The sequence below is a fragment of the Equus quagga genome, chromosome 5, assembly GCF_021613505.1.
Source record: "Equus quagga isolate Etosha38 chromosome 5, UCLA_HA_Equagga_1.0, whole genome shotgun sequence".
NCBI lineage: Eukaryota > Metazoa > Chordata > Mammalia > Perissodactyla > Equidae > Equus > Equus quagga.
Window position 1 is genome coordinate 28,773,478 of NC_060271.1, and position 21,762 is coordinate 28,795,239.

At 48.8% G+C, this 21,762-nt stretch overlaps 2 protein-coding genes across 2 annotated transcripts; both read left to right on the forward strand.

Moving 5' to 3' along the window:
• The first annotated feature begins 207 nt into the window (after positions 1 to 207).
• On the forward strand, positions 208 to 8,711 carry GPATCH3 (G-patch domain containing 3). Its single transcript, XM_046661226.1, has 7 exons — positions 208 to 1,809; positions 3,230 to 3,654; positions 5,657 to 5,831; positions 6,171 to 6,230; positions 6,825 to 6,946; positions 7,079 to 7,206; positions 7,982 to 8,711. The coding sequence occupies exons 1-7, from the start codon at positions 1,374 to 1,376 to the stop codon at positions 8,196 to 8,198; spliced, it is 1,563 nt and encodes a 520-aa protein (XP_046517182.1). The 5' UTR covers positions 208 to 1,373; the 3' UTR covers positions 8,199 to 8,711.
• Positions 8,712 to 8,724: 13 nt separating this feature from the next.
• On the forward strand, positions 8,725 to 20,357 carry GPN2 (GPN-loop GTPase 2). Its single transcript, XM_046661227.1, has 5 exons — positions 8,725 to 9,469; positions 10,044 to 10,200; positions 12,594 to 12,754; positions 14,350 to 14,480; positions 17,820 to 20,357. Exons 1-5 carry the CDS (start codon positions 9,059 to 9,061, stop codon positions 17,890 to 17,892), a joined length of 933 nt encoding a protein of 310 aa, XP_046517183.1. The 5' UTR covers positions 8,725 to 9,058; the 3' UTR covers positions 17,893 to 20,357.
• Positions 20,358 to 21,762: the final 1,405 nt, after the last annotated feature.

The following is a 21,762-nucleotide window of genomic DNA, read 5'->3' on the forward strand; positions in this document are numbered from 1 at the left end:
TATTTGTATATACTGTCAAATAAAAAGCAAATCTGGACTTAGTGAAGAGAGACTTTATTTGAAATGACTGTTGCAAGGGAGGAAAGGAACTATTGCAATAGGGAGACGGAAGCTGTTGCAACGGGAGAACGCTCTGACCATAGGATCTGCACGTGTCTCAAGGGTTAGGCAAAAAGAGTTGAGTGTGAAAAAGTGGGATGACCAGGAGTGGCATGATGGGAGAGATCAGAGAACATTTTCTCCTGAAGCCAGCCTGTTCTCAGGAGGGGCTATTAAGGAGGGGTTTGTGCTGGCGCAAGTCAGGGGCCAGGGATGCAAAGTTCAGGGAACTGGGGGAAAGAAAGCTTAACCAAACTTTGGTTAACAAGCATTTTGTTCTGAATGATCATTGGGCCAAGCAATTCATCCAAGCGTTTTTGAGGCAGAGAAGTGGAATTTAAAGTCTGTGTCTAGCCTTGTCATAGGTAAACAAGGGGGCACCCATAAGTTTTATCTAAGTCATATCACGGAGTGTGTTTCTTTACAATAATCTGTGTTCCAGAACACCAAAGGCGGGAGGCGTTTCCTAACTTTGGCTGTTTTTCAGGATCACAGGGCTTAGGTAAAGGTCAACATTGTCAATACATTTCCTGATAAACGCATGCAAGAATTTCTTTAAAGTAGATACCCAGAAGTGGAATTGCTGGGTCAAAAGGTAAGTGTAGTTTCACACTACTGGGTGATGCCGAATTGTTTCCCCAAGTACCAGTTTACACTTCTATCAACGGTATTTGGGAGCTCCAGTCGCTCCACATCGTCACCGACTTTTGAGGACTTCAAAATGTTTGCCAATCTGGTGGATGTGAAGTGGGTCTCACTGCATTTCCTTGATTATTAATGAGATTGAGCATCTTTCATTGTTAATTGGACTTTTTTCTCTTCTGTGAAGTGTCTTCGGCCCACTTTTCAATTGGATTGTTTATCTTTTTCTTACTGGTTTGTGGGAGTTCACCAATATGTTTTGTAAAAATAAATGGATGAACGACTGAAAGGCTCTGAACTGAGAAAGAACTGAGATTAGATTTAGGAGAGCCCCAACAAGTAAAAATCTTAAAAACTGCCCCTCCCGCAGGCTTCTAATTAGATCCTCACTAGAGCCTTATGAAAACTCTGTAACCCCATTTCTCAGGTGAGTTTTTCCATTATCGCCGACTTCTCTCTGTGGGAAAGGGACTGGAACGACTTCTCCCAGACCTCCCCAGCTCCCATTTCCACATTCAGACTCCCAGCGGACTACCTGCGGGTTAAAAAGTACTATTGCAACACAGACAACTCGGGGCTGCTCGCGCTGTTCTCGCGAGAATTGGTTCCAGCTGATCATGTGATAATCCAAGATGGCGGTGCCCAGCGAGGCAGAGAAGGAAGCGCCAGTTTACTTAATAGTGAGCGGTATCCCTTCGGAGTTGCGCTCGGCCCAGCTACGGAGCTACTTTAGCCAATTTCGGGAACAGCGCGGCTGTGGCTTCCTCTGTTTCCACTACCGGCATCGGCCTGAGCGGGCCCCTCCCCAGGCTGCTCCTGACTCTGCTCTAACTCCTACCGGCCAGGTTCTCGCTGAGACTTCAGTCACCGATGCCCGCGCTCTCTCCACTCGGGACTCGGCTCCCGCCCAGACCCGCACCTGCTGCTGCGTCATCTCGGTACCGGGGGCGGCTCAAGCCCAGAGGCTTCTTCGCATGTACTCCGGCCGCCGTTGGCTGGATTCTCAGGGGACTTGGTTGCCCGGTCGTTGTTTCATCCGCAGACTTCGGCTACCTACTGAGGCATCAGGTACGGGTGAGAAAGATGATAGACTGGGCCTCCGGGCCCTGGAACAGAGGCACCTCTCCTGAGGGATGATAATAAGTCACGTCTCTGCTTACGACTCTTTAGGAGTTTAGGACATTTATGGATAGAGCTTCAGGCTCAACTTGCACGTTAGTTTACCTCAGGGAAAAACAAACCAAAAAGAGGCCTATTCGGATGATGGTCTATTTTCCAACTTTATTAGATCCCGTCTGAGACTCTTTTGTCTATCTGAGGGGTTCATTTTGCACTGACACAAAGGGAAAATAGGAAATCAAGTTTCTAAAACTCTTATTGTCTTTTTTTTAATTGCGGTAACATTGGTTTATAACATTATATAAATTTCAGGTGTACATCATTATATTCCGATTTCGTGTAGTCTTATTGTCTGTCTTTATTGCACTCTCTTTATTGCTCCCCACTCACTTCTCTCTTAGCAAGGTGCAAATGAAGAGACTTTATCTTTTCTCAGAACTCCCATTTTCATGGGAAATCACTTTGATGGAGAACAGGAAACACAGTGCAGAGCCCTCTTCATTCATTCTTTCAACAAATCTAGCTTGTATTGCTAGACCTAGTGTGACTCTAGCTTACATGCAGAGAACAGTTGGACAGTCTGTGCTCAGAATCCAGACAAGACGACAGATTTGTAAAGAGGTAATTGTCACAGAGATGCCATTCTAATTGTTAACATTTATAAGCACTTCCTATGTATCTACTAGGCACTGTTCTAAGCTTTTCATTTCCTTATTGACTCCTTACAACAGTCCTATAAGGTAGGAGCTATTCTTACCCATTTTATAGGGAGGAAACTGAGGGATGCAGAAGTTATGTTACTTGCCCAAGGTTACAGAGCTAGTAAGTGGCAGAGTCACCATACAAACCCAGGCATTTTGCTCCAGAGCCTATTCTCTTTTTCACCAAGTGCTGTGAGATGACAGAGGGAGAAACCCATTTCCTAGAGGGATCAGGAAATGTGGCATGTCATCGGGATCTTGAAAGATAAACAGGAATTTGTAGGGAAGAATAGTGTTGAAAGTAATGGCATTTTCAAAGACACAGAGAGATGTGAAAGCCCATGAAACTTTCAGGGCATGTTAAATTGTTTGCTGTGGTTGGAGCACGTGGTACAAGAGTGTGCAGGGGGTGAGGGTTGATGGCAGTTGAGAATGAAAAGGTTGTAAGAACCAGATCCGGAAGAAACTTGTGTGCTCAGCTGAGATGATGAGAAATGGCATGAAATTACTAGGTGCTCTAGTCAGGGACTGGAAGAAGGGGCTCTGGAGAAGTGTGAAAGGCAGGAACAGCATTAAGCTAAAGGATTTAAACCTTGACCAATTTCTGGCTCAAGTGTTGGCGGAGGCTTCTGGGTTTGAAGAGCCATTCTTTTCTCTTGCTTCCCAAGGTTTGGGCTCCTTTCCCTTCAAGACCCGGAAGGAACTGCAGAGTCGGAAGGCCAAGAGTGAAGCCTTCACTCTGGCCGACCTGAGGCAACTGCCAGAGCTGAACCCACCAGTGCTGATGCCCAATGGGAATGTGGGAACTCCCCTGGGGGTTTTTTTGGAGTTGATCCGGGCCTGCCGCCTACCCCCTCGGATCATCACCCAGCTGCAGCTCCAGTTCCCTAAGACAGGTTCCTCCCGGCGCTATGGCAATGTACCCTTCAGGTATGAGGATTCAGAGACTGTAGAGCAGGAAGAACTTGTGTACACCGCCGAGGGCGAGGAAATACCCCAGGGAACCTGCCTGGCAGACATACCAGCCAGCCCCCGTGGAGAGCCTGAGGAGGAAGGGGAAAAGGAGGAGGAAGAAGAGTCACACTCAGATGATGTGAGTACAGTGAGCCACCCTGTCCTTGCTGGCAACTTAGAGAGGCCAAAGTATTAATAATACCACTCTTCAATTGTATATTACAAGAGTTCTAAACCTGGGGTCCCCAGGAGAGTTCCAAAGAGTTAAAACTCCCTGACATAGGATGTAAAACTGCATTAGCACGTGCAAATATGCATTTTTCTTTGGGGAGAGGGGCCAGAACTTTTATCAGAAGATTCTCAAAGGGGTCTTCTTTTCATTCCTTTAGAAGGAATGTAAGGAAGGTCTTTTTCATAGATGAAAATCTGCCAACCATGAGATAAGATAATCTAAGAAAGTAGAGGCCGCGCTGGGATGTGAATCCAGTCCTCTTCACTGCTTGTCTAACCTCTGTGTGCTTTCATTATGTGGCTGAGAAGTCCCTTCTATTTTTTGACTTTGAGTCTGTGGATTGAACACTAGCCTCCACTCTATCAGTGAAATATAGTCAGGAGCCACATAAGGACATTTCAGTCAACAAGGGACCACATATACAAGAGTGGTCCCCTAAGATTAGTACCATATAGCCTGGGTGTGTAGTAGGCTATACCATCTAGGTTTGTGCCAGTACATTCTGTGATGTTTATACAATGACAAAATCACCTAATGACACGTTTCTCAGGGTGTATCCCCGTTCAGCAACTCATGGCTGTAAACATTTCTTCCACCTGTTTCCCCATACCTGGTTGTTCATCCATAAAATCAGGAGAGATGTGATTTGTTGGGAAACTTTTTTTATGTATACATTGGGTAAAAAGTAATTCACCTATGTCTTCAAAGCTCCCGGCCAAGAGTTGCTAACACATCTGGACCACAACCTTAGTCTGGTGCTGTCCTGACTTTTCAATACCTGCTTTGCAGCAGTGATTTCTTAGGGCTCTTGAAGTTTAAACAGGACGGGGCCCCCAGGATTTCAAGCCAAGAGTCATCCTATCATTTGACAAGTCCAGTCAAGCAGGAGTAAACATAGGGGCTGGCGCAGGATTCCAAAGACATTCTGAAACTCATTTCCTGCCCTCAAAGAGCCTTAAATCTCCCTGAACAGAGAGAGAACCAGCATGTGGCAAACTGGGTTGTAATGCTAGCTCTGCCACTCTCTTGGTGGACTGTCTTGAGCAAATCTCTTTACTCCTCTGAACCCAGGTTTCTGCTTCTTTTTTTTTTTTTTGAGGAAGATTAGCCCTGAGCTAACATGTGCTGCCAATCCACCTCTTTTTGCTGAGGAAGACTGGCCCTGAGCTAACATCCGTGCCCATCTTCCTCTACGTGATATGTGGGACGCCTGCCACCGCCTGGCTTGCCAAGCGGTGGCATGTCCGCACCTGGGATCTGAACCAGCAAATCCCGGGCTGCCGAAGTGGAACGTGTGCACTTAACTGCTGCGCCCCTGGGCTGGCCCCTGAACCCAGGTTTCTTCATCTGTAGAATGAGAATAATAGTACCTCACAAGTTGTTGGGGTGATTAAAGGAGCTGAGTTATGTGAAGGGCCTGACGCACAGTAGACAATAGGTATTAGTTCTTGTCCCTTCTTTCTTTGTGACATCCCATACAAAGGCCTCAACAATGTGATTAGCACTGAGAAGTTCAGAGACCAGCGAGAGTGCTGTGGGCCTTAGTGTGGGGGGGCTTCATGTAGGCTGTAGAACTTGAGGGATGAGGAAGAATTTAACCAAGTGAACAAGAGAAGGTGGTGGGAGAGGAGGGAAGATATTGCAGGCAGGGGGAACAACATGGCCAAAAGCAAGGAGATAAGAGTGAATCAGGCTTATAAGGAGAAGGAACCAAGTATGTTGAGAAACGGGATGCAGAGATGTGTTGGTTAAGGCCTCGAGGGCCAAATATGTGCTGCTTCTCAGAGAAATTTGGAGGAGTGGAGCTGAGGGCCCATCTCACAGGCCTCCTGTGCCCTGAGCTGTCCTCCTTGTGGGCATGAGGTCAGGAAGCTAGACAGGCAGGTCACCTCTCCCCACCTTCTCTCAGGACGATGACCGGGGTGAGGAGTGGGAGCGGCATGAAGCACTGCATGAGGACGTGACCGGGCAGGAGCGTACCACGGAGCGGCTCTTTGAGGAGGAGATCGAGCTCAAGTGGGAGAAGGGTGGCTCCGGCCTGGTGTTCTACACTGATGCCCAGTTCTGGCAGGAGGAAGAAGGAGGTAATGCTGGCACCCAGGCAAGGGCAGGAGTGATCCTGGCTGCATTCGCTGAGGGCTTTCTGTTCCACGTGGTGGGTTCCCTGGCAGTGAGTCCGAATAAAGGGCTAGGGAAGAGACTTACCTTGATTGTATATGAAAGACCAGTCATCCTTTTTAGGGGAGGGGGATCAGTGGAGTGCAGAAAAAATGCCCTCCTGTAAATTCTGAATGACCCTCCCAGAGGAGACTTAAAAATACAATCAAAAGCCCCAAGTTGTAGAACATATGCCTAAGCCCAGATTTAACTCTCAACAGAACTGAGTCCTTAGCTCACTCTGCCTGATGCTTTCGTTTCTGCAGACTTTGATGAACAGACAGCCGATGACTGGGATGTGGACATGAGTGTGTACTACGACAGAGGTACTGGGCCAGGGTTTGCAGTACGGGGAGGTGGAAGTGGTGCCCGGACTTGCAGTGACACTTCACCAGACCTACTTAGCAGAGGCTGAGACAGGGGACCGGTTCCCTTAGCGTAGCCCACTGAGAACATTCCCCTTAGAAATCTCTAGTTGAGTGCATTGAGTGCTGGTTGTGGGCAGAGCCTTGTCCCTCTCTTTGTGAAGGTTCACTGGGGACAGCCCTCAGGGAGCTCTGGTTCTGCTAGGCAGGCTCTAGTAGAGTGGGAGGGGAAGGAGTTCATGCTCTGGTTAAGAGTTTAGATTCTGGAGTCAAAAATGACCTGAGGTGGGGTGGGGTGGGAGGGGAAGACCTGGGTTCTAATTCTGTCATTTGTTGGCTCTATGATTTTTCTGCACCACAATTTCCTTATCTGTAAGATGGGAGAGCCATGGTTCCTACTCTTGGGGAGCACCCAGTCTAATGAGAGAGATAATAATAAAGTCATAAACTACAGTAAAGATGAATACGTAAATCTTGTGAGGAGGTCTTAGAAACCTGATTTTCCCCGCTTCTGCTGAGAGAGACCCTTCTGCAAACTGGGCTCTGCTTCCTCAGATGCTGGAGACAAGGATGCTCGAGACTCTGTCCAGATGCGTCTGGAACAGAGACTCCGTGATGGCCAGGAGGACGGCTCTGTGGTCGAACGCCAGGTGGGCACCTTTGAGCGCCACACCAAGGTGAGCACTGTCCATTGTCCAGCCCATTGACCCATCTCTTTTCCTTCTCTACCCCCATTCCTTCTCTTCTTCCCTCTACCCCCCACCCCTGCAGGAGCCCCATCTCTTGAGTCTTCTCCCTTTCCTCTGCAGGGCATTGGGCGAAAGGTGATGGAGCAGCAGGGCTGGGCTGAGGGCCAGGGTCTGGGAAGCCGGGGCTCAGGGGTGCCCGAGGCCTTGGATAGTGACGGCCAGCACCCCAGATGCAAGCGTGGATTGGGGTGAGTATGGCTGAGGGACTTCCCTTGGGGCTCAGGCTAGCCTTTCAGCTGTACTCTTTCCCCCTTCCCTCTGGTTTTGGGATTGGTGCTAGGGACTCAGGGGATGAACTTCAAAGCAGAGTTAGAAAGAAAAAGTAGGTCTGGCACTAATATTTTTTTAGACCAAGCCCCAAGGCTTAAGAGGACCATGGATTTCCTGAGGGAGTCATTCTCCCTAGTCTTGGGAGTTTGAACTTGATGATTGCCATTAGGGAGTGACTGTGAGTCACAGAGTGGTGACAGTTGTTCTAAACGTTGTGTTCTATTTAAAATGAAAGCAGGGGCCGGCTGGGTGGCGCAGTGGTTAAGTTCGCACATTCTTCTTCTGCGGCCCCGGTTAGCTGGTTCGGATCCCGAGTGCGGACATGCCACCGCTTGGCAAGCCAGGCTGTGGTAGACGTCCTACATATAAAGTAGAGGAAGATGGGCATGGATGTTAGCTCAGGGCCAGTCTTCCTCAGCAAGAAGAGGAGGACTGGCAGCAGATGTTAGCTCAGGGCTAATCTTCCTCAAAAATAAATAAATAAATGAAATGAAATGAAAGCAGTATGTGAGGTTCCTGGTTGCTGGCACTGTCAATGGATAGATAAGGGGGCTGGAGAGCAAAGATCCAGATTTAAAGCTCTGTCTTTGAGACAAACCAAGTATGTAGTAGCTACTTCCCTGTTCTTTCCCAACCCCTTCACTGGGGTTTGAGAGAGAGCAGCCCTCTCACTGAGAACCCTTTGTAATCCAGGTATCATGGAGAGAAGCTACAGCCATTTGTGCAACTGAAGAGGCCCCGCGGAATCGGCTTGGGGCTCATCTCCACCATCTACGATGAACCCCTACCCCAGGACCAGGGGGAGCTGCTGCTCCGCCGCCAGCCACCCACCAGCATGAAGCTTCGGACAGACATGGCCTTTGTGAGAGGTTCCAGCTGTGCCTTGGACACCAACTCAGAGCCCGAGTGATGACAGATTCAGGGGCTTCCTTAGTCAGGGTCACTCATAGCTGCAGTGGCAGCCCCCTGCCGGGACTCCCTCCGGAGTAGAAAGAACTCTGGGAGTAGCAATCTGCACAACTTGTTCAGGGTGCTTTGTTCTGAACTTGCCTTCAGGCTCTCTACCTCAAGGGTGTTTTTACAAAAAGCCCCGCTATCCTCCTCCCTTTTGATATTAGGGCTTAATGACCTCTCCTCCTTGGTCTCCTAACCTTAGTTCCTGTTTAGACCTGCCCGTTGCCTCCCCCAGTACCTTGAAAGGCTGGACTGACTGAGGCTATCAGCACAACCTTCATTGGCGGGTCACTATGAAGGCCAGAAAGTGGGAGGAAGAGACCTGGGAGAGGAGAGGGTTTGTGGGGCTGGGAAGAGACGGTCTTGGGGCGTGACCTCCCACGCCTCTACCCTTACCCGGCTGCGTCCGGAGAGTCCGCGGGAGGTGGTCGGGTCTGCGACCTAACGGGAGAGTAAAGGTTTGACTGGGTTTTTCTGTCTCTTCTGTTTTGGGCCGGGAGGAAGGTCGAGGAAATCCCAGGAGAAGGTCCCCACATCTGGCCCCTCCCTCTCTGGGGGAGTCCCGCGGTGCCACGCCCCTCGGCGGCCGCCCGCGTCGGCACTGCGGGGGCGGGACTTCGTTTCCGGCGTCGTCCGGAAGTCGGTCCTGGTCCTTTCAGTACCGGGTCCGTCCTTCTCGCGTCGCTCCGGTTCTAGCTGTTCCTTCTTAGGCGACCCCGGGCCTCGCTGCCGGCCCCCCGGAAGTCCCTCGCACTCGGCTTGCGTGTTGCTGCCCACCGTTTCCCCGCTGAACTCGCGTGGGTCCGCGTGCCGCCCATGGCGGGGGCCGCTCCGACCACGGCCTTCGGGCAGGTGGTCATCGGCCCGCCGGGCTCGGGGAAGACCACGTACTGCCTGGGCATGAGTGAGTTCCTGCGCGCGCTGGGCCGGCGCGTGGCGGTGGTGAACCTGGACCCGGCTAACGAGGGGCTGCCGTACGAGTGCGCCGTGGACGTGGGCGAGCTGGTGGGGCTGAGTGACGTGATGGACGCGCTGCGGCTGGGGCCCAACGGCGGCCTGCTCTACTGCATGGAGTACCTGGAGGCCAACCTGGACTGGCTGCGAGCCAAGCTCGACCCCCTCCGCGGCCACTACTTCCTCTTTGACTGCCCCGGCCAGGTGGAGCTCTGCACGCATCACGGCGCCCTGCGCAGCATCTTCTCGCAGATGGCACAGTGGGACCTCAGGGTGCGTCTTGGGTCTGGTAGGCCCATTTTGCAGGTGGAGGAACTGAGACAGAGAGAACAGATGCCACGGCCCCAAGTCACACAGCGAGGTAGGGTTGAGTCGCTTTGGAGTAAAACAGGTGTGAATTTGAATTCTGCCTCTGCTACTGACTCGCTGTGTGGTCTTGGGTAAATCAGGTTATTTCTCTGAACCTCAGTGTTCCCATCTGTAAAATGGACGTGCTAGTATCCAATTTGGGATTATGAGAAGTATGGAAAGGATTATGTGGAAAGTGGCATGATGATTGTTGTGACTTGATGGGCAAAAATAAGTGAAAGAATAGAGTCAGGTGCAGTGGGAATTGAACCGCTTGCCCACTGGGAGGCTCAGTGCAAGGCATGTTGTAAGAAAAAAATGTCCCATCATCTCTTGGGAGAAAGAAATGAGTGCGGCTATGAAACAGAAGCAGGAGGCAACTAATGGGGAAAGCTTGCACTCTGTCCTCGGAAGTCTCCAGTGTGATGGGGGAGACATAGGCCCTGATGTTCCCTGCTTCTCCAGGCCACTCTCACCTTGTCTCTTCTTCGCTTCCCAGCTGACTGCCGTCCATCTCGTGGATTCTCACTACTGCACAGACCCAGCCAAGTTCATTTCAGTACTGTGTACCTCCCTGGCCACCATGCTGCACGTGGAGCTGCCGCACGTCAACCTTCTCTCCAAGATGGACCTCATTGAGCACTATGGGAAGCTGGGTAAGAGCTCCTGTTCTGGGCAGACAAGGACAGGGCAGTGGCTGGGCGGAGTGAAGCAGAGATCTCAGCTGAAGGATGCAGCCTCCAGGGACCATGCATGGCCTGGTGATAGTAGCCACAGATAGGTCCTGACCCTTGCCCATTTATTCTGTGCCATTCTGTGCCAGATACTGTTCTGGGTTTGGGGGACAACGGAGCTACAGATGGTGATACGTATTACAAAGGAATGAAAGTGATGGCACAGTGAGTGGTTGGGAGTCAGGGGAGTGAGCAATGCCGTCTGAGCTAAGACCCAAATGGTTAGAAGGAGCCAGGAGAACTATTCTAGGCAGAGGGACCAGTAGAGGTAAAGGCCCTTAGGGAAAGAGCTTTCTGGGTTCAAGGAAAAGGCAGGGGCGGGGTGGAACCCAAAGTAGCTGAGTTAGTGGGCAGGGGAAGGGTGGTAGGAAATGAGGTCAGAGAGGTGGGTGGGGGCCAGAACCTGTACTGTTGAAAGACAGAGGAAAACCATTGATGAATATTAAGCAAGAGAATAGCATGAACTGAAAAAGTCATTCTGGCTGCTTTGTGGAGAATGAATTAAAAGGGATAAGAATGAAAACAGAGATCCTTTAGGTTTTTGCAGCAGCCCAAGCAGTCATAGTGGAAATGAGGAGAAGTAGATAGATTGAAAACTTACTCAAGAAATAGGATTTGTTTGTGGATTGGGTGAGGAGACAGGAATTAAGGATGACTCTCAGGTTTCTGACTGAGCCAGTGGACAGATAAGGATGCCATTTGTTGAGTGAGGAAGACTGAGGGGGAATCAGGCTGGTGCAAGGCAGGAGAGTTGCCTAGGGGCCCAATGGCCAGCATTTTTTCATGCAAAATTAGTGCTTTGCTGAGCTGGGAGCATCAGTTCCCTAAATAGCATCTCCAGCCACAAAGGAACCTAGAAAAGAAAAGCAGAAATGACCAGCAGTGAGCAGGAGGGAGGTTGTTGGGAGAGTAACATGACAGGAGACTTGTCCAAAGAGGCCAACTGGCTGCCAGTCAGGACTTGGAGGGGCCGTGTCAGCCCAAAGTTCTGGTCCATCTCTTGACAAGCCCAGAAGCCCCATTTTATCTAGGTCCAGATGTGCAGTCCTCCCAAGCCCCTGTCCCCCTTCACAGCCTCCAGCCCAGATGGCTACATGGTGGTCCTCGACGTTTCCAGCTCTGACTCTTGCCAGTCATCCTCGCAGGAGCCTGAGATGTAAACCAGATGAGGCAGTTGAGGCCCAGAGACATTACCTGAATAGTCCAAGGTCAGTCACACAGCTGATGTGTTAGCTGAGACGAAATCTAAACCCAAGTGTGCCTGGCTCAGTTTCTTAGTTCTTAGGGAGAAGTGTACCTGTCAGGCAATCCAAGAAGTTTGTTGGAATGCCCAGGACATTCTTCCTTGTAGGTACAGGATGTCAGTTTCTTTCTTTCTTTCTTTCTTTCTTTTTTTTAGAGATTTTATTTTTCATTTTTCTCCCCAAAGCCCCCCGGTACATAGTTGTATATTTTTAGGTGTGGGTCCTTCTAGTTGTGGCATGTGGGACACTGCCTCAGCGTGATGAGCGGTGCCATGTCTGCGCCCAGGATCCAAACCAACGAAACCCTGGGCCACCGAAGCGGAGCGTGTGAACTTAACCACTCGGCCACAAGGCTGGCCCCAGGATGTCAGTTTCTAATTAGAGCTGATTAGAACACAGGAGGCAGGAAGTGAGTTGATCTCTGACAGCCTGATGCCCTCACTTTGGAACAGACCTGCTGAGTAGCCCAACCACTTGAGTTTCCCAGGCAGAAATTGACAGTGCAGAGAGGCCAACTTTCGGTTTTTAGTGGGAAGTTTGTATTCATAGAACTGAGTCAGGAACCTCTGAGTCAGCTAGTCTGGGTCTCCTCGTTTTATGTTAAGAAGGAACTGGCCCAGAAAGGGAAAGTGATTTACCCAAGAGGCCACCCTGCTAGAATGTAGCGTTCATTCAATATGACCAGCATTTACAGAGTCTTTACAGTGTGTGTGCCGGGTCCTGGGGGTACTGCCTGGCTGAGCTTCATAAGGTGGGGACCCAGCAGTGTTCTTGCTACATGTTCGATATCATTGTTTACTACCATTGGTCAAGGACTTCTCTGTATCAGGCACTGGGGTTTACAGCATTTAATCCTCACAAGAGCCCCATGAGGTGGGTACCTGCCCATATAGCTAGTAAATGGCAGAATCAAGTATTTTCTTCTTAGTAACTTCATTTCACCGTCTCAAAAAATATTTGTTGAATGAATGAGTGAATGAAGGCAAAAGAAGAAAGAAGGAAAATATGGTCCCTGTCTTCAGGTCTTTAGCCTCATGCCAGCTGCTCCTGAGCATCGGTTTCTCTCCTTAGCCTTCAACCTGGACTACTACACAGAGGTCCTAGACCTCTCCTACCTGCTTGACCACCTGGCTTCTGACCCTTTCTTCCGCCACTACCGTCAACTCAATGAGAAACTGGTACAGCTCATCGAAGACTACAGCCTGGTCTCCTTCATCCCTCTCAACATCCAGGTACTGGGGACTAAGAGGCTTCTTCCTTTGGCTGCAGGCTCTGACAGTACCTGGGAACTCACCAAGCCAAGGCTACGGGAGGCTTTGTGGGCTCAAACAGCGGTCTTTCTCCTGGGCTTGACTATCATTGGGTCCCCTTGGTTTCAGGACCAGGAGCTCTGGTGGGCAGGATTCCAGTAAGGAAGGTGGACCACAATTTGGCCTTACCTATTCTGTATTGCTGGGTTCTCTCTACACATGTTCCCTCCTCAGTGTGGAAATGAATGAGTTCAGAAAGTCACCAGCAAGGGACTTGATCAAGGCCAGGGACAAGTCTCTCAGGTTCCTTTAAGATAGGCAACTGCCTGTTGACTTTGCAAACTAGTACCCAACCCTTGTGCCTCCCACCTTGCATCCTGCGAGGGTAACCTGGGAGACGCAGGTGCATGTTAGAGTCCTTTCTGCAGTGGGTGGACTGGAGCAAACTTGTCTCTTCCCTTTTTTTTTTTTTTTTTGAGGAAGATTAGCCCTGAGCTAACTACTGCCAGTCCTCCTCTTTTTGCTGAGGAAGTCCGGCCCCGAGCCAACATCTGTGCCCATCCTCCTCCACCTTCTATGTGGGATGCCTACCACAGCGTGGCGTGCCAAGCAGTGCCACGTCCACACCCGGGATCCAAACCGGCGAACCCCGGGCCGCCAAGAAGCGGAATGTGCGAACTTAACCACTGCACCACCGGGCCAGCCCCTCTTCCCTTTTTAATGCCACACTTTTCTCCTCTAAAATGAAAGAATGAATTCTGTAATATTAATCATAACAACTACCATTTCTTTTTTTTGCTAAGATTTTATTTTTCTTTTTTCTCCCCAAAATCCCCCAATACATAGTTGCATATTTTCAGTTGTGGGTCCTTCTAGTTGTGGCATGTGGGATGTTCAGCACGGCCTGATGAGTGGTGCCATGTCCGCGCCCAGGATCCGAACCGGTGAAACCCTGGGCCGCCGAAGTGGAGCATGTGAACCCAACCACTCAGCCATGGGGCCGGCCCCAACTACTACCATTTTTTGAAGGCTTTCTCTGCTGGGCACTGTGCCAAGAACTGTCCATACATTATTTTGTTGTCTTCTTCCCATTGTGTGAGATATGGACTGTTCTTATCACTTTGATGTGGATGAGCAAAGAGGTTACATGCATATTTATTGGGTGCCTGCTGTTAGCAAAGTTCCGTGGCGGGCACTGGGGCTACCTCGACAAATGAGTCTCTGACCTCAGAGGGTACAGAGTCGAGTCGGGGAGGCAGATGAGTTAATAACTTAATAATAGTTAGTGAGATAGTAGGATCACGGCTACAATAGGGATAAACCCAGGGGACAATGGGTGTGCATAGAAGAGCTTATCTGTTCTGATGTGTGGTTGGGGGACAGGGGGTCAGGAAGGGTAGGATGTAGCCAGGCCCTAAAGGACATGGAGAACTACTCCAGGCCAAGGAAGCTGCATGCACAGAGGCTTCATGAGGCAAGATCAGGGAGCTGTTTGGAGACTAAAAGCAGTTTGGTACAACCTCAATTCCACATACCTCTGTTTCACTCACAGAGCTGTTTTTCTCCTCCCCACCTAGGACAAGGAGAGTATCCAGCAGGTCCTGCAGGCTGTGGATAAAGCCAATGGCTACTGCTTTGGGGTCCAAGAGCAGCGAAGCCTGGAGGCCATGATGTCTGCTGCAATGGGAGCTGACTTCCATTTCTCCTCGTATCCTTGCTCTCTAGCCTCCCAGCCACAGCCAAGAGGGGGAGACTTGGGGTTTAGGAGTGGCCACATCTACCCTTGTAGATGACTGATTTCATGTTGAACAGTTGTGCTCCCTGGTGACTGTCTTTCATCTGCAAAGGCTGGTCCCTTAGAAGTCTTCAGGGTTGGTTGTACCTGAGGGCAAGGGAGGATATTGATCAGAAAGAGCAACAAATACAGAGGCCCAGAAATAAAAGGGCATTGGTCATTTGAGAGAGATGCGACGGGTTCAGTTTCAATTGCCTGGTGTCTTGAGTGTGAAGGGGAAAGAGAGATGCAGGTATATAAGGGAAGTAAACAGGGCTGGCGATGGAGGGCTTGAGTGCCCCGCTAAGGATTGTGGACTTGAGCTCATAGGTGGGCAGTGGGAACCAGCAGAGTATTGTTGAGCAGGTTGTGACACAATCAGATGTGTTTTTTTGGGGTTTTTTGTTGTGTTTTTTTTTTTGGTGAGGAAGATTTGCCCTGAGCTAACATCCATGCCAGTCTTCTATATTTTAGTATGTGGGCCACCAGCTCAGCATGGCCGCTAACAGAGCAGTGTAGGTCCACACCTGGGAACCAAACCTGGGCCACCAAAGTAGAGCATGCTGAACTTAACCACTAGGCCACCAGGGCTGGCCCCAGAAACACATTTTTGAAAAGCTCCTCCAAGTGTGGAAAATGCATTTAAAGGATATGATTAAGGGCAGGAGGGTTTTTACAGTCTCTAGGTGAGAAGGGAGGAACATGGTAGTGAGAATAGAAAGAGTATAGATTGGAAAAATATTAAGGAGATAGACTAGCAGAGTTGGTGACCAGATAGTTTTGGGATAGATGGAGCAGAATTCAGACTCCCAGGTTTCTAGCTTAGGCAGTAGTATGAGTGGTTGTGCTAATCACTGAGGCAAGAAAACAGAGACAAGGGGGCAGGTTTGTCACATGGGTGGAAGGGGGTGCAAGCTGGCACATGTGCTGTGTTTGAGGGGGCCATGGGACAACCAGAGCTGTTCAGGAGGCAGACCTTCAGACCTTCCGAACTGGAGCTGGCTTAGTGACCCGGGTGGGTGGAGCTAAGGTCACGTGTCCCTCGGATCACAGAGGCCACATGTGAGGCAGGACAGGAAAGTCCAGGCCCTCTAGGCCGGTTTCAGAGATTTGGCATCTACACAGGATCCTGGAGACAAGGGGGGCTCCAGAGTCTGGGGTATGGAGGAAAATAATTCCAGCCAGCACTTAGTGATTTGTGTCAGGCCCTTTCACATGTGGGAAACAAAAGCTCACAGGGGAACAGACAAGTTATAAATGATGGCAGAAGAGTGTGCGGTGCCTGATGAAGGGGTTGAGGAACTGCCTTACACATTCAGTTAATGTTGGCAAATTCAACTGCATGTGCTCAGCAGAAAGGGAAGGGCAGTTTTAATAGTGCTGATATTTTGCACACTGTATGTTACTTTATGCATTCATTCATATTATACAGGATTCTATTCATAAAACCATGTATACTGTATTTAATAAATGAGTTGAGGAATTTTCAAGGATATTTTTAACCATATACATTTGTGCTGATTTTAGATTCTGCCCCTCGCCCCACCTAGTTCCCTTAAGGTTCAGCCTCACTCTATGTATAAGACAATAGGGATTGGTAGAAAGAAGAGAAAAGTCAGCTCTGCTGAGGAGGGAGTGGGTAAGGAAAGCTTCATAGAGGCGGTAGCACTTGAGTTGCACCCTCTTAAAGGAGGGTTAGCCAGGCTGATTAAGAGAGAAAGGGAATCAGGGCAAAAAGAACAGTATTTACAAAGGTGAGGGGGTTCAAGGTTAAGACTTGTCTGAGGGGTTGCAAGTAGAATGGCATGACTTCTGGGCAGGACAGGGCTGCCTGGGGAACCAGAAGTGCGAGACAGATGAGTAGAGATAGAATGCAGGGTTTCATGGGCTCTGCTCAGGAACGCGGGCTTCAGGCCAGAGGCAAGGCCGGATTTGAGATTGTTGCATGTCAAGCAAGATGGATTCCACTGGTCCTGAGTGATCCTCAGGGCCAACTTGCACAGGAACGGGGCATTAGCTCCTGAGGAAAAATGAAGGTGAGGGAGCATGGGTTCAGAGTCAGTTTGAGCAGCGGTGAGATGGATTTTGATAGATGGATCCATAAGAAATGGTAAAGAAAGGTCCGTAACCTGAACATCTTTTGGTGGGTTAGGTACGTCACTTGCAGGATCTCATTTAATTCTCATTCAGTCCCCTTTTATAGATGAGGCAGTTGGGGCTCTAAGAGTGACAGGTCCAAGGTCCCTCTCCCCAGATGTGTTGGAAGAATAGTTCAAACCTTGGTCTCCCCGGTTGTAGGATCTCAATTTCTGACGCTGGAGTCATCAAGCAGAACAGCCATGGTGGCCAGCCTTGCCATGGTAACCCCCATCTTCTAGTCAGACCGCACACCCAGACCTCAGGCCAGCCAGCCTCACAGGGCTCCTTCAGCAGTGTCACGGTCCTTTCCTTCGTGAATCTGATTTGTGTCCTTCCTGCTCCACTTTCCTCCTGTCCCGAGAGAAGTAGAAGGCACCCTGTGGCCCACACAAAAATTAGTCGTTTTCTTTGGGCTCCCGTGATTTCCCTCCCTGGGCAGAAGAAAAGTCACAAACACTTACTGAGCACCTAGTGTGTGCCAGGTGCTGTGCTAAGCATTTTGTATTGTCTCATTTGGTCCTCACAACTCTTATTTTTACAGATGAGAAAAAGGAAGTGGCAAAATCAAGATTTAAACCCCCATGGTCTGGCTCTAGAGCATGTGCTATAATATAGAGCACTGTCTGGTCTTTTGATCCTCAGCATTGTGGGAAACAGGCAAATACAGGAACATTTGGGTCTGGATGCTCACAGGGGCTTCTCAGACCCAAATGGGTCCTGTTGCCTAAGCTGTAATTATGAGGAAGGGAGAGGGATGAAGGGAATCTACCAGACATTGTTGGAGTGGGCACATCCATAAAGGTTAGATCCGTGGCCTAGTGGTTGGGTTTGCGTGCTCTGCTTTGGCGGCCCAGGGTTCGGATCCTGGGCACGGACATGGCACCGCTCATTAGGCCATGTTGAGGCGGCGTCCCACATGCCGCAACTAGAAGGACCTATAACTAAAATATACAACTACGTACTGGGGGGATTTGGGGAGAAAAAAGCAGGAAAAAAACCAAAAAGATTGGCAACAGTTGTTAGCTCAGGTGCCAACCTTAAAAAACAATAAAATAAAATAAATAAAAGTTAGATCCTGCCCAGACCAGTTCCCCGTCCTTGCTTTGCTATCAACCTTGACGCACCCTCCCTCAGCACCCTGGGCATCCAGGAGAAGTACCTGGCACCCTCAGATCAGTCAGTGGAGCAGGAAGCCATGCAGCTGTAGCAACAAGCTGGGTTGTGGAAAACAAGACACATAACCCAGCACTGGGGAAAGTGGCAGCTCCCAGCCAGCAGCAGACAGCTCAGCAGGCTGCAGATCCGAGAGCACTCAGCCTTGCAGAGGACTTCTGGCCAAAAGCCAGACATGGCCCAGAGCAGAGTGCCCTCTACACCCTCAGTGCTCATGAGCTCTGGGCACTGCTGCCAGGAATTCAGCACTGGCCCTGCTTGGGCTCTGATGGAATGTGCTACAATACAAGAGTTTATTTTCTACTTTTTGTGGCTTCCAAACTTTCTTCAACCATCCACACCCAGAGAGTTGGGGCAGAACAAGGAAATGTGACCTTCCCTCAGAAGAATCCTATTTCTTCATACAGGGCAGTGTTTCCCTCAAAGCACAAGATCATACTAGAGGACTGACAGACTCTCAGTCTCCAGTCATGTGCTTTTGTTGATCTTCACTTTTAACAGTGAGCTTCAAGCCTGAGCTTTCACAGGCAGTCCTTCCTAGCTAGATCTTAATGTTCTGTTTTCATTGTATTTATTTCATGGATTTATTCTACTTTTGGCAAGTGTAAACTTGTTTTCCATTTATAGTAGTGATTAAGAGTTTACTTTAAAAATGAAATAATTTATACAAAGTGAGTTGTTTAAAGAAAAATATTAAGTATATAATATGACATTTTGAGGGGTGTGGCAAAAATCCTGATGGCCTGAAGTTGGGAAATACTGGTGTATGCTTCCTTTGCTCTTCTTGCAACTGGTTAAGTGTAATTTGTATTTTCAACCAATAGGTGGCATCCTAGGCTTATGTTTTGGCAGTTGTACCCGGAAGGCAGAAGGGGATGATGGCCATTGTGCCAGAAGTCTGATTTGCAGACACTGGGTCCTGTTAACACACGCAAAAAGCTTGGCATTTTATAAAGTGTTTCTACACACATGATCCTCGTGGTTCTCACAGCAACTCCTAGAGAGACACACAAGATGGGGAATATTACGAAGCCCCACTTTACTTGAGGAAATAGAAAGATGAAGAATTTGAACTTCGTTCAGCCTGTCTTTGTCATCGTCCACTTTGCTGACTTGTTAATTGCGAATACTTAGTGGTGGAAAGTCACAGCACTTCTCCCACAGCATTTGTACACAACTGGAAGAAAGATCAAGGGAAGATAGGTTACTGGTGGTTTGGGCAGTTGGAGAATTCATTTTAGGAAAATCTATTCTGAAGTGACATTGAGATGGGGGTGACTGAGCTTTGGTTTCCAGTTTTGGCAGCCAAAGCAGACGGTGGAAGAATGAGGGACTGTAAGGAGGCTCCTGTGGCTGGAAGAGTATGAAAGCAGCCGACCTCCGCTCCCACGCCTGGCCATACAGGGGTTAATAACCGGGTGCTGTTTCCTCAGCCTCTTTCATCTGAGTTCAAAGCACCTCACCCCTATTAACACCCTGTACAGTAGGTGGAGAGTATCAACACAGCAAGCCAGGGAAACTGAGGCCAGGAGGCACAGCCTGGGGCTGGCTATGAGTCACCTGTGGGGCCTAGAGCCCAGGAATCCTGACATCCAGGCTGCTGGACGAATCCCTCATCAGTTAGGGTGTGAAGGTGGGTGCTGTGCTTTTGAAAATAGTACCAGTAGCTGTGGTCATGAGTTTTGATGCTTACCCCATCACAGAGACGCCAGCTCTCACCACAGCAAACCAGATGGAAGGCAGGCGTCATTGAGAACTTTATGGCCTCATATCCAAGCACCTCAGTATTTATTCTCTGCAGTCATGAGTGGAGTAGGATGGGAATAATCCAGAACTTTATTTTCAGGCCTTGGTGTGACAGCAAGGGTGTTTTCTCCTCCAGTAAATGTAGCTTCTGTCTACCTCCCACTAATAGCAAAATGACTTCCTATTCCCCTGTCACACTGGGGAGGGGACAGCACAATGCAGAAAGGAGGAGACCTCTGGATTCCAGGTAAGGTCTGCTCAGCGTGAAATGTGTAGGGTGAGAGAAAGACCATCTTCCAATGTGGCTGGCATATGGCAACCATCCTAAGATTTTTCTTTCTTTTCTGATAAAAATAGAAAAGTAAAAAACTTAGAAAATAAAAAAAAGTCACTCATAATCCCACAACACAGAAATAATCAAAAATATATCTATAATAAATTATCCAACTATAAGTGTATTTTGTGTATTTCAGTCTTATTTTTCTATACATACACAAGGATAGCTAGCATTTATGTAAGTGGGATGTGTTATAATTTCTTTGTAACCTGTTTTCCAGTTAACACTGTTTCATGTAATTATAAATATATAAAGGCCTTTCTAATGTCGACATGATGCTATTCCATGGTATGGCTATAACATTATTTACATTTCCCAACTCCCATGGTTAGTCTATAAGTTATTACCAGTTTTTTACTATTGTAAATAATGCTGTGATTAACATGTTTGTACCTAAATCTTTGTCTGAGTCTCTGACTTTCGTGATAAAATCGTAGAAATGAAGTAGCCAACGTTTTCCACTTTCTGGATTCATATTGCCAAAATACCTTCCAGAAAAGTGCCACTTTCCATTTCATGGATGCTGTCTGATAGTGCTTATCTCACTTCCAGACACCACTTTGCAATCGTGAACAACTTCTAGAGGGAAGAAACCATCTCTGTCTTAGAAAGGACCTTCTTGGTCATCTCTGCTAACCACTGACATTAGGGTGTATGTGTTTCCTGGCTCTGAATTGGGGAACCCCAACAATTGGAAGAAAGCATTTGGGACTTATCAGCGCCCACAGCTAACTGGAAAGGCTTCCAGCCCAGACAAGAGGCTTAGGAGTGAGGGTGACGCCCTAAAGCCCACAGAGCTGAAGCACAGCCAGTCTGCTCTCAGCTGTTTCTGAATTAGCAATGCTCACCCACAGTTGGCTGAGAATAGGAAGCCTGATCCCATTAGGTCTGTGGAAAGGTCGATCTTAGAGATTCTCTGCCCTTTCTCAAGGCTCCTGAGAGGGGGAGGGGAGTGACTTCCGACCCATTCCAGCACTACTGAGGCCCAACTGCCCCAGACTCCAGGACGGAAATTCTCTAGCAAGCTGAGTAGTCCCCTCCTTTTCCTTCGCTTTCCTTCTCTCTTGCCCCTGTATGTGGAGCCCTTACTGAGCCTGGTCTGGGCTGCACACCTCCTCTTCCTGTCCCCTTTAGAATGAAGAGTCCCAGATTAGCACATATCTCAATAGCATCGGGCCTGCTGAGGATAGGGCAAGCCATATGTGTCATTTCCAACCCACTGTGTCCCCCATTTCCTGCCAGGGAGCCAACTTTGGACAGCCCCAGAAGCCCAGGTGTCCAGGTGGCTTAAGACTGAGGGGATGGACTGGGGCGCAACTATATCGGTAAAATGCTCCACCCTAGAATATAGAGCGAAGTTTTAATTTTTTCTCCCCATCCAAAACCCTGAAGCAATTGTAGAGGGAGATGAGACGCCTCTTCAATCCATCCCAAATAAACATAAACTCTCAAGCAGTGTGCTTGCTCTGCAAATACAGCTCCCCTTAACATTGGACTGTCACCTCTTCCTATAAGTAATCCTGGAGTCTCCACATTGCTTTGTGGAATAATAGAAACAGCAAAGAAGGAATATTGAGACATAGGTCAGATTTCTCCCAACTCATGTCATACCAGTTGTGACATAATTTATTCTGCACTTTTTAAAAATCAGTTCCCTTTACAGGCAGACAAGGAATTTCAGGTTAACTTCTAGAGGAAGAAAGGGGGAAAATGTGTCTGTCTTCCTCCTTTCCTTCCTTCCTTCTCTTTCAACAAATATTTATTGAATAGCATCATCTGATTTATTAAATACTGTCCCTAGCCACAGATTGAAGACTCCAT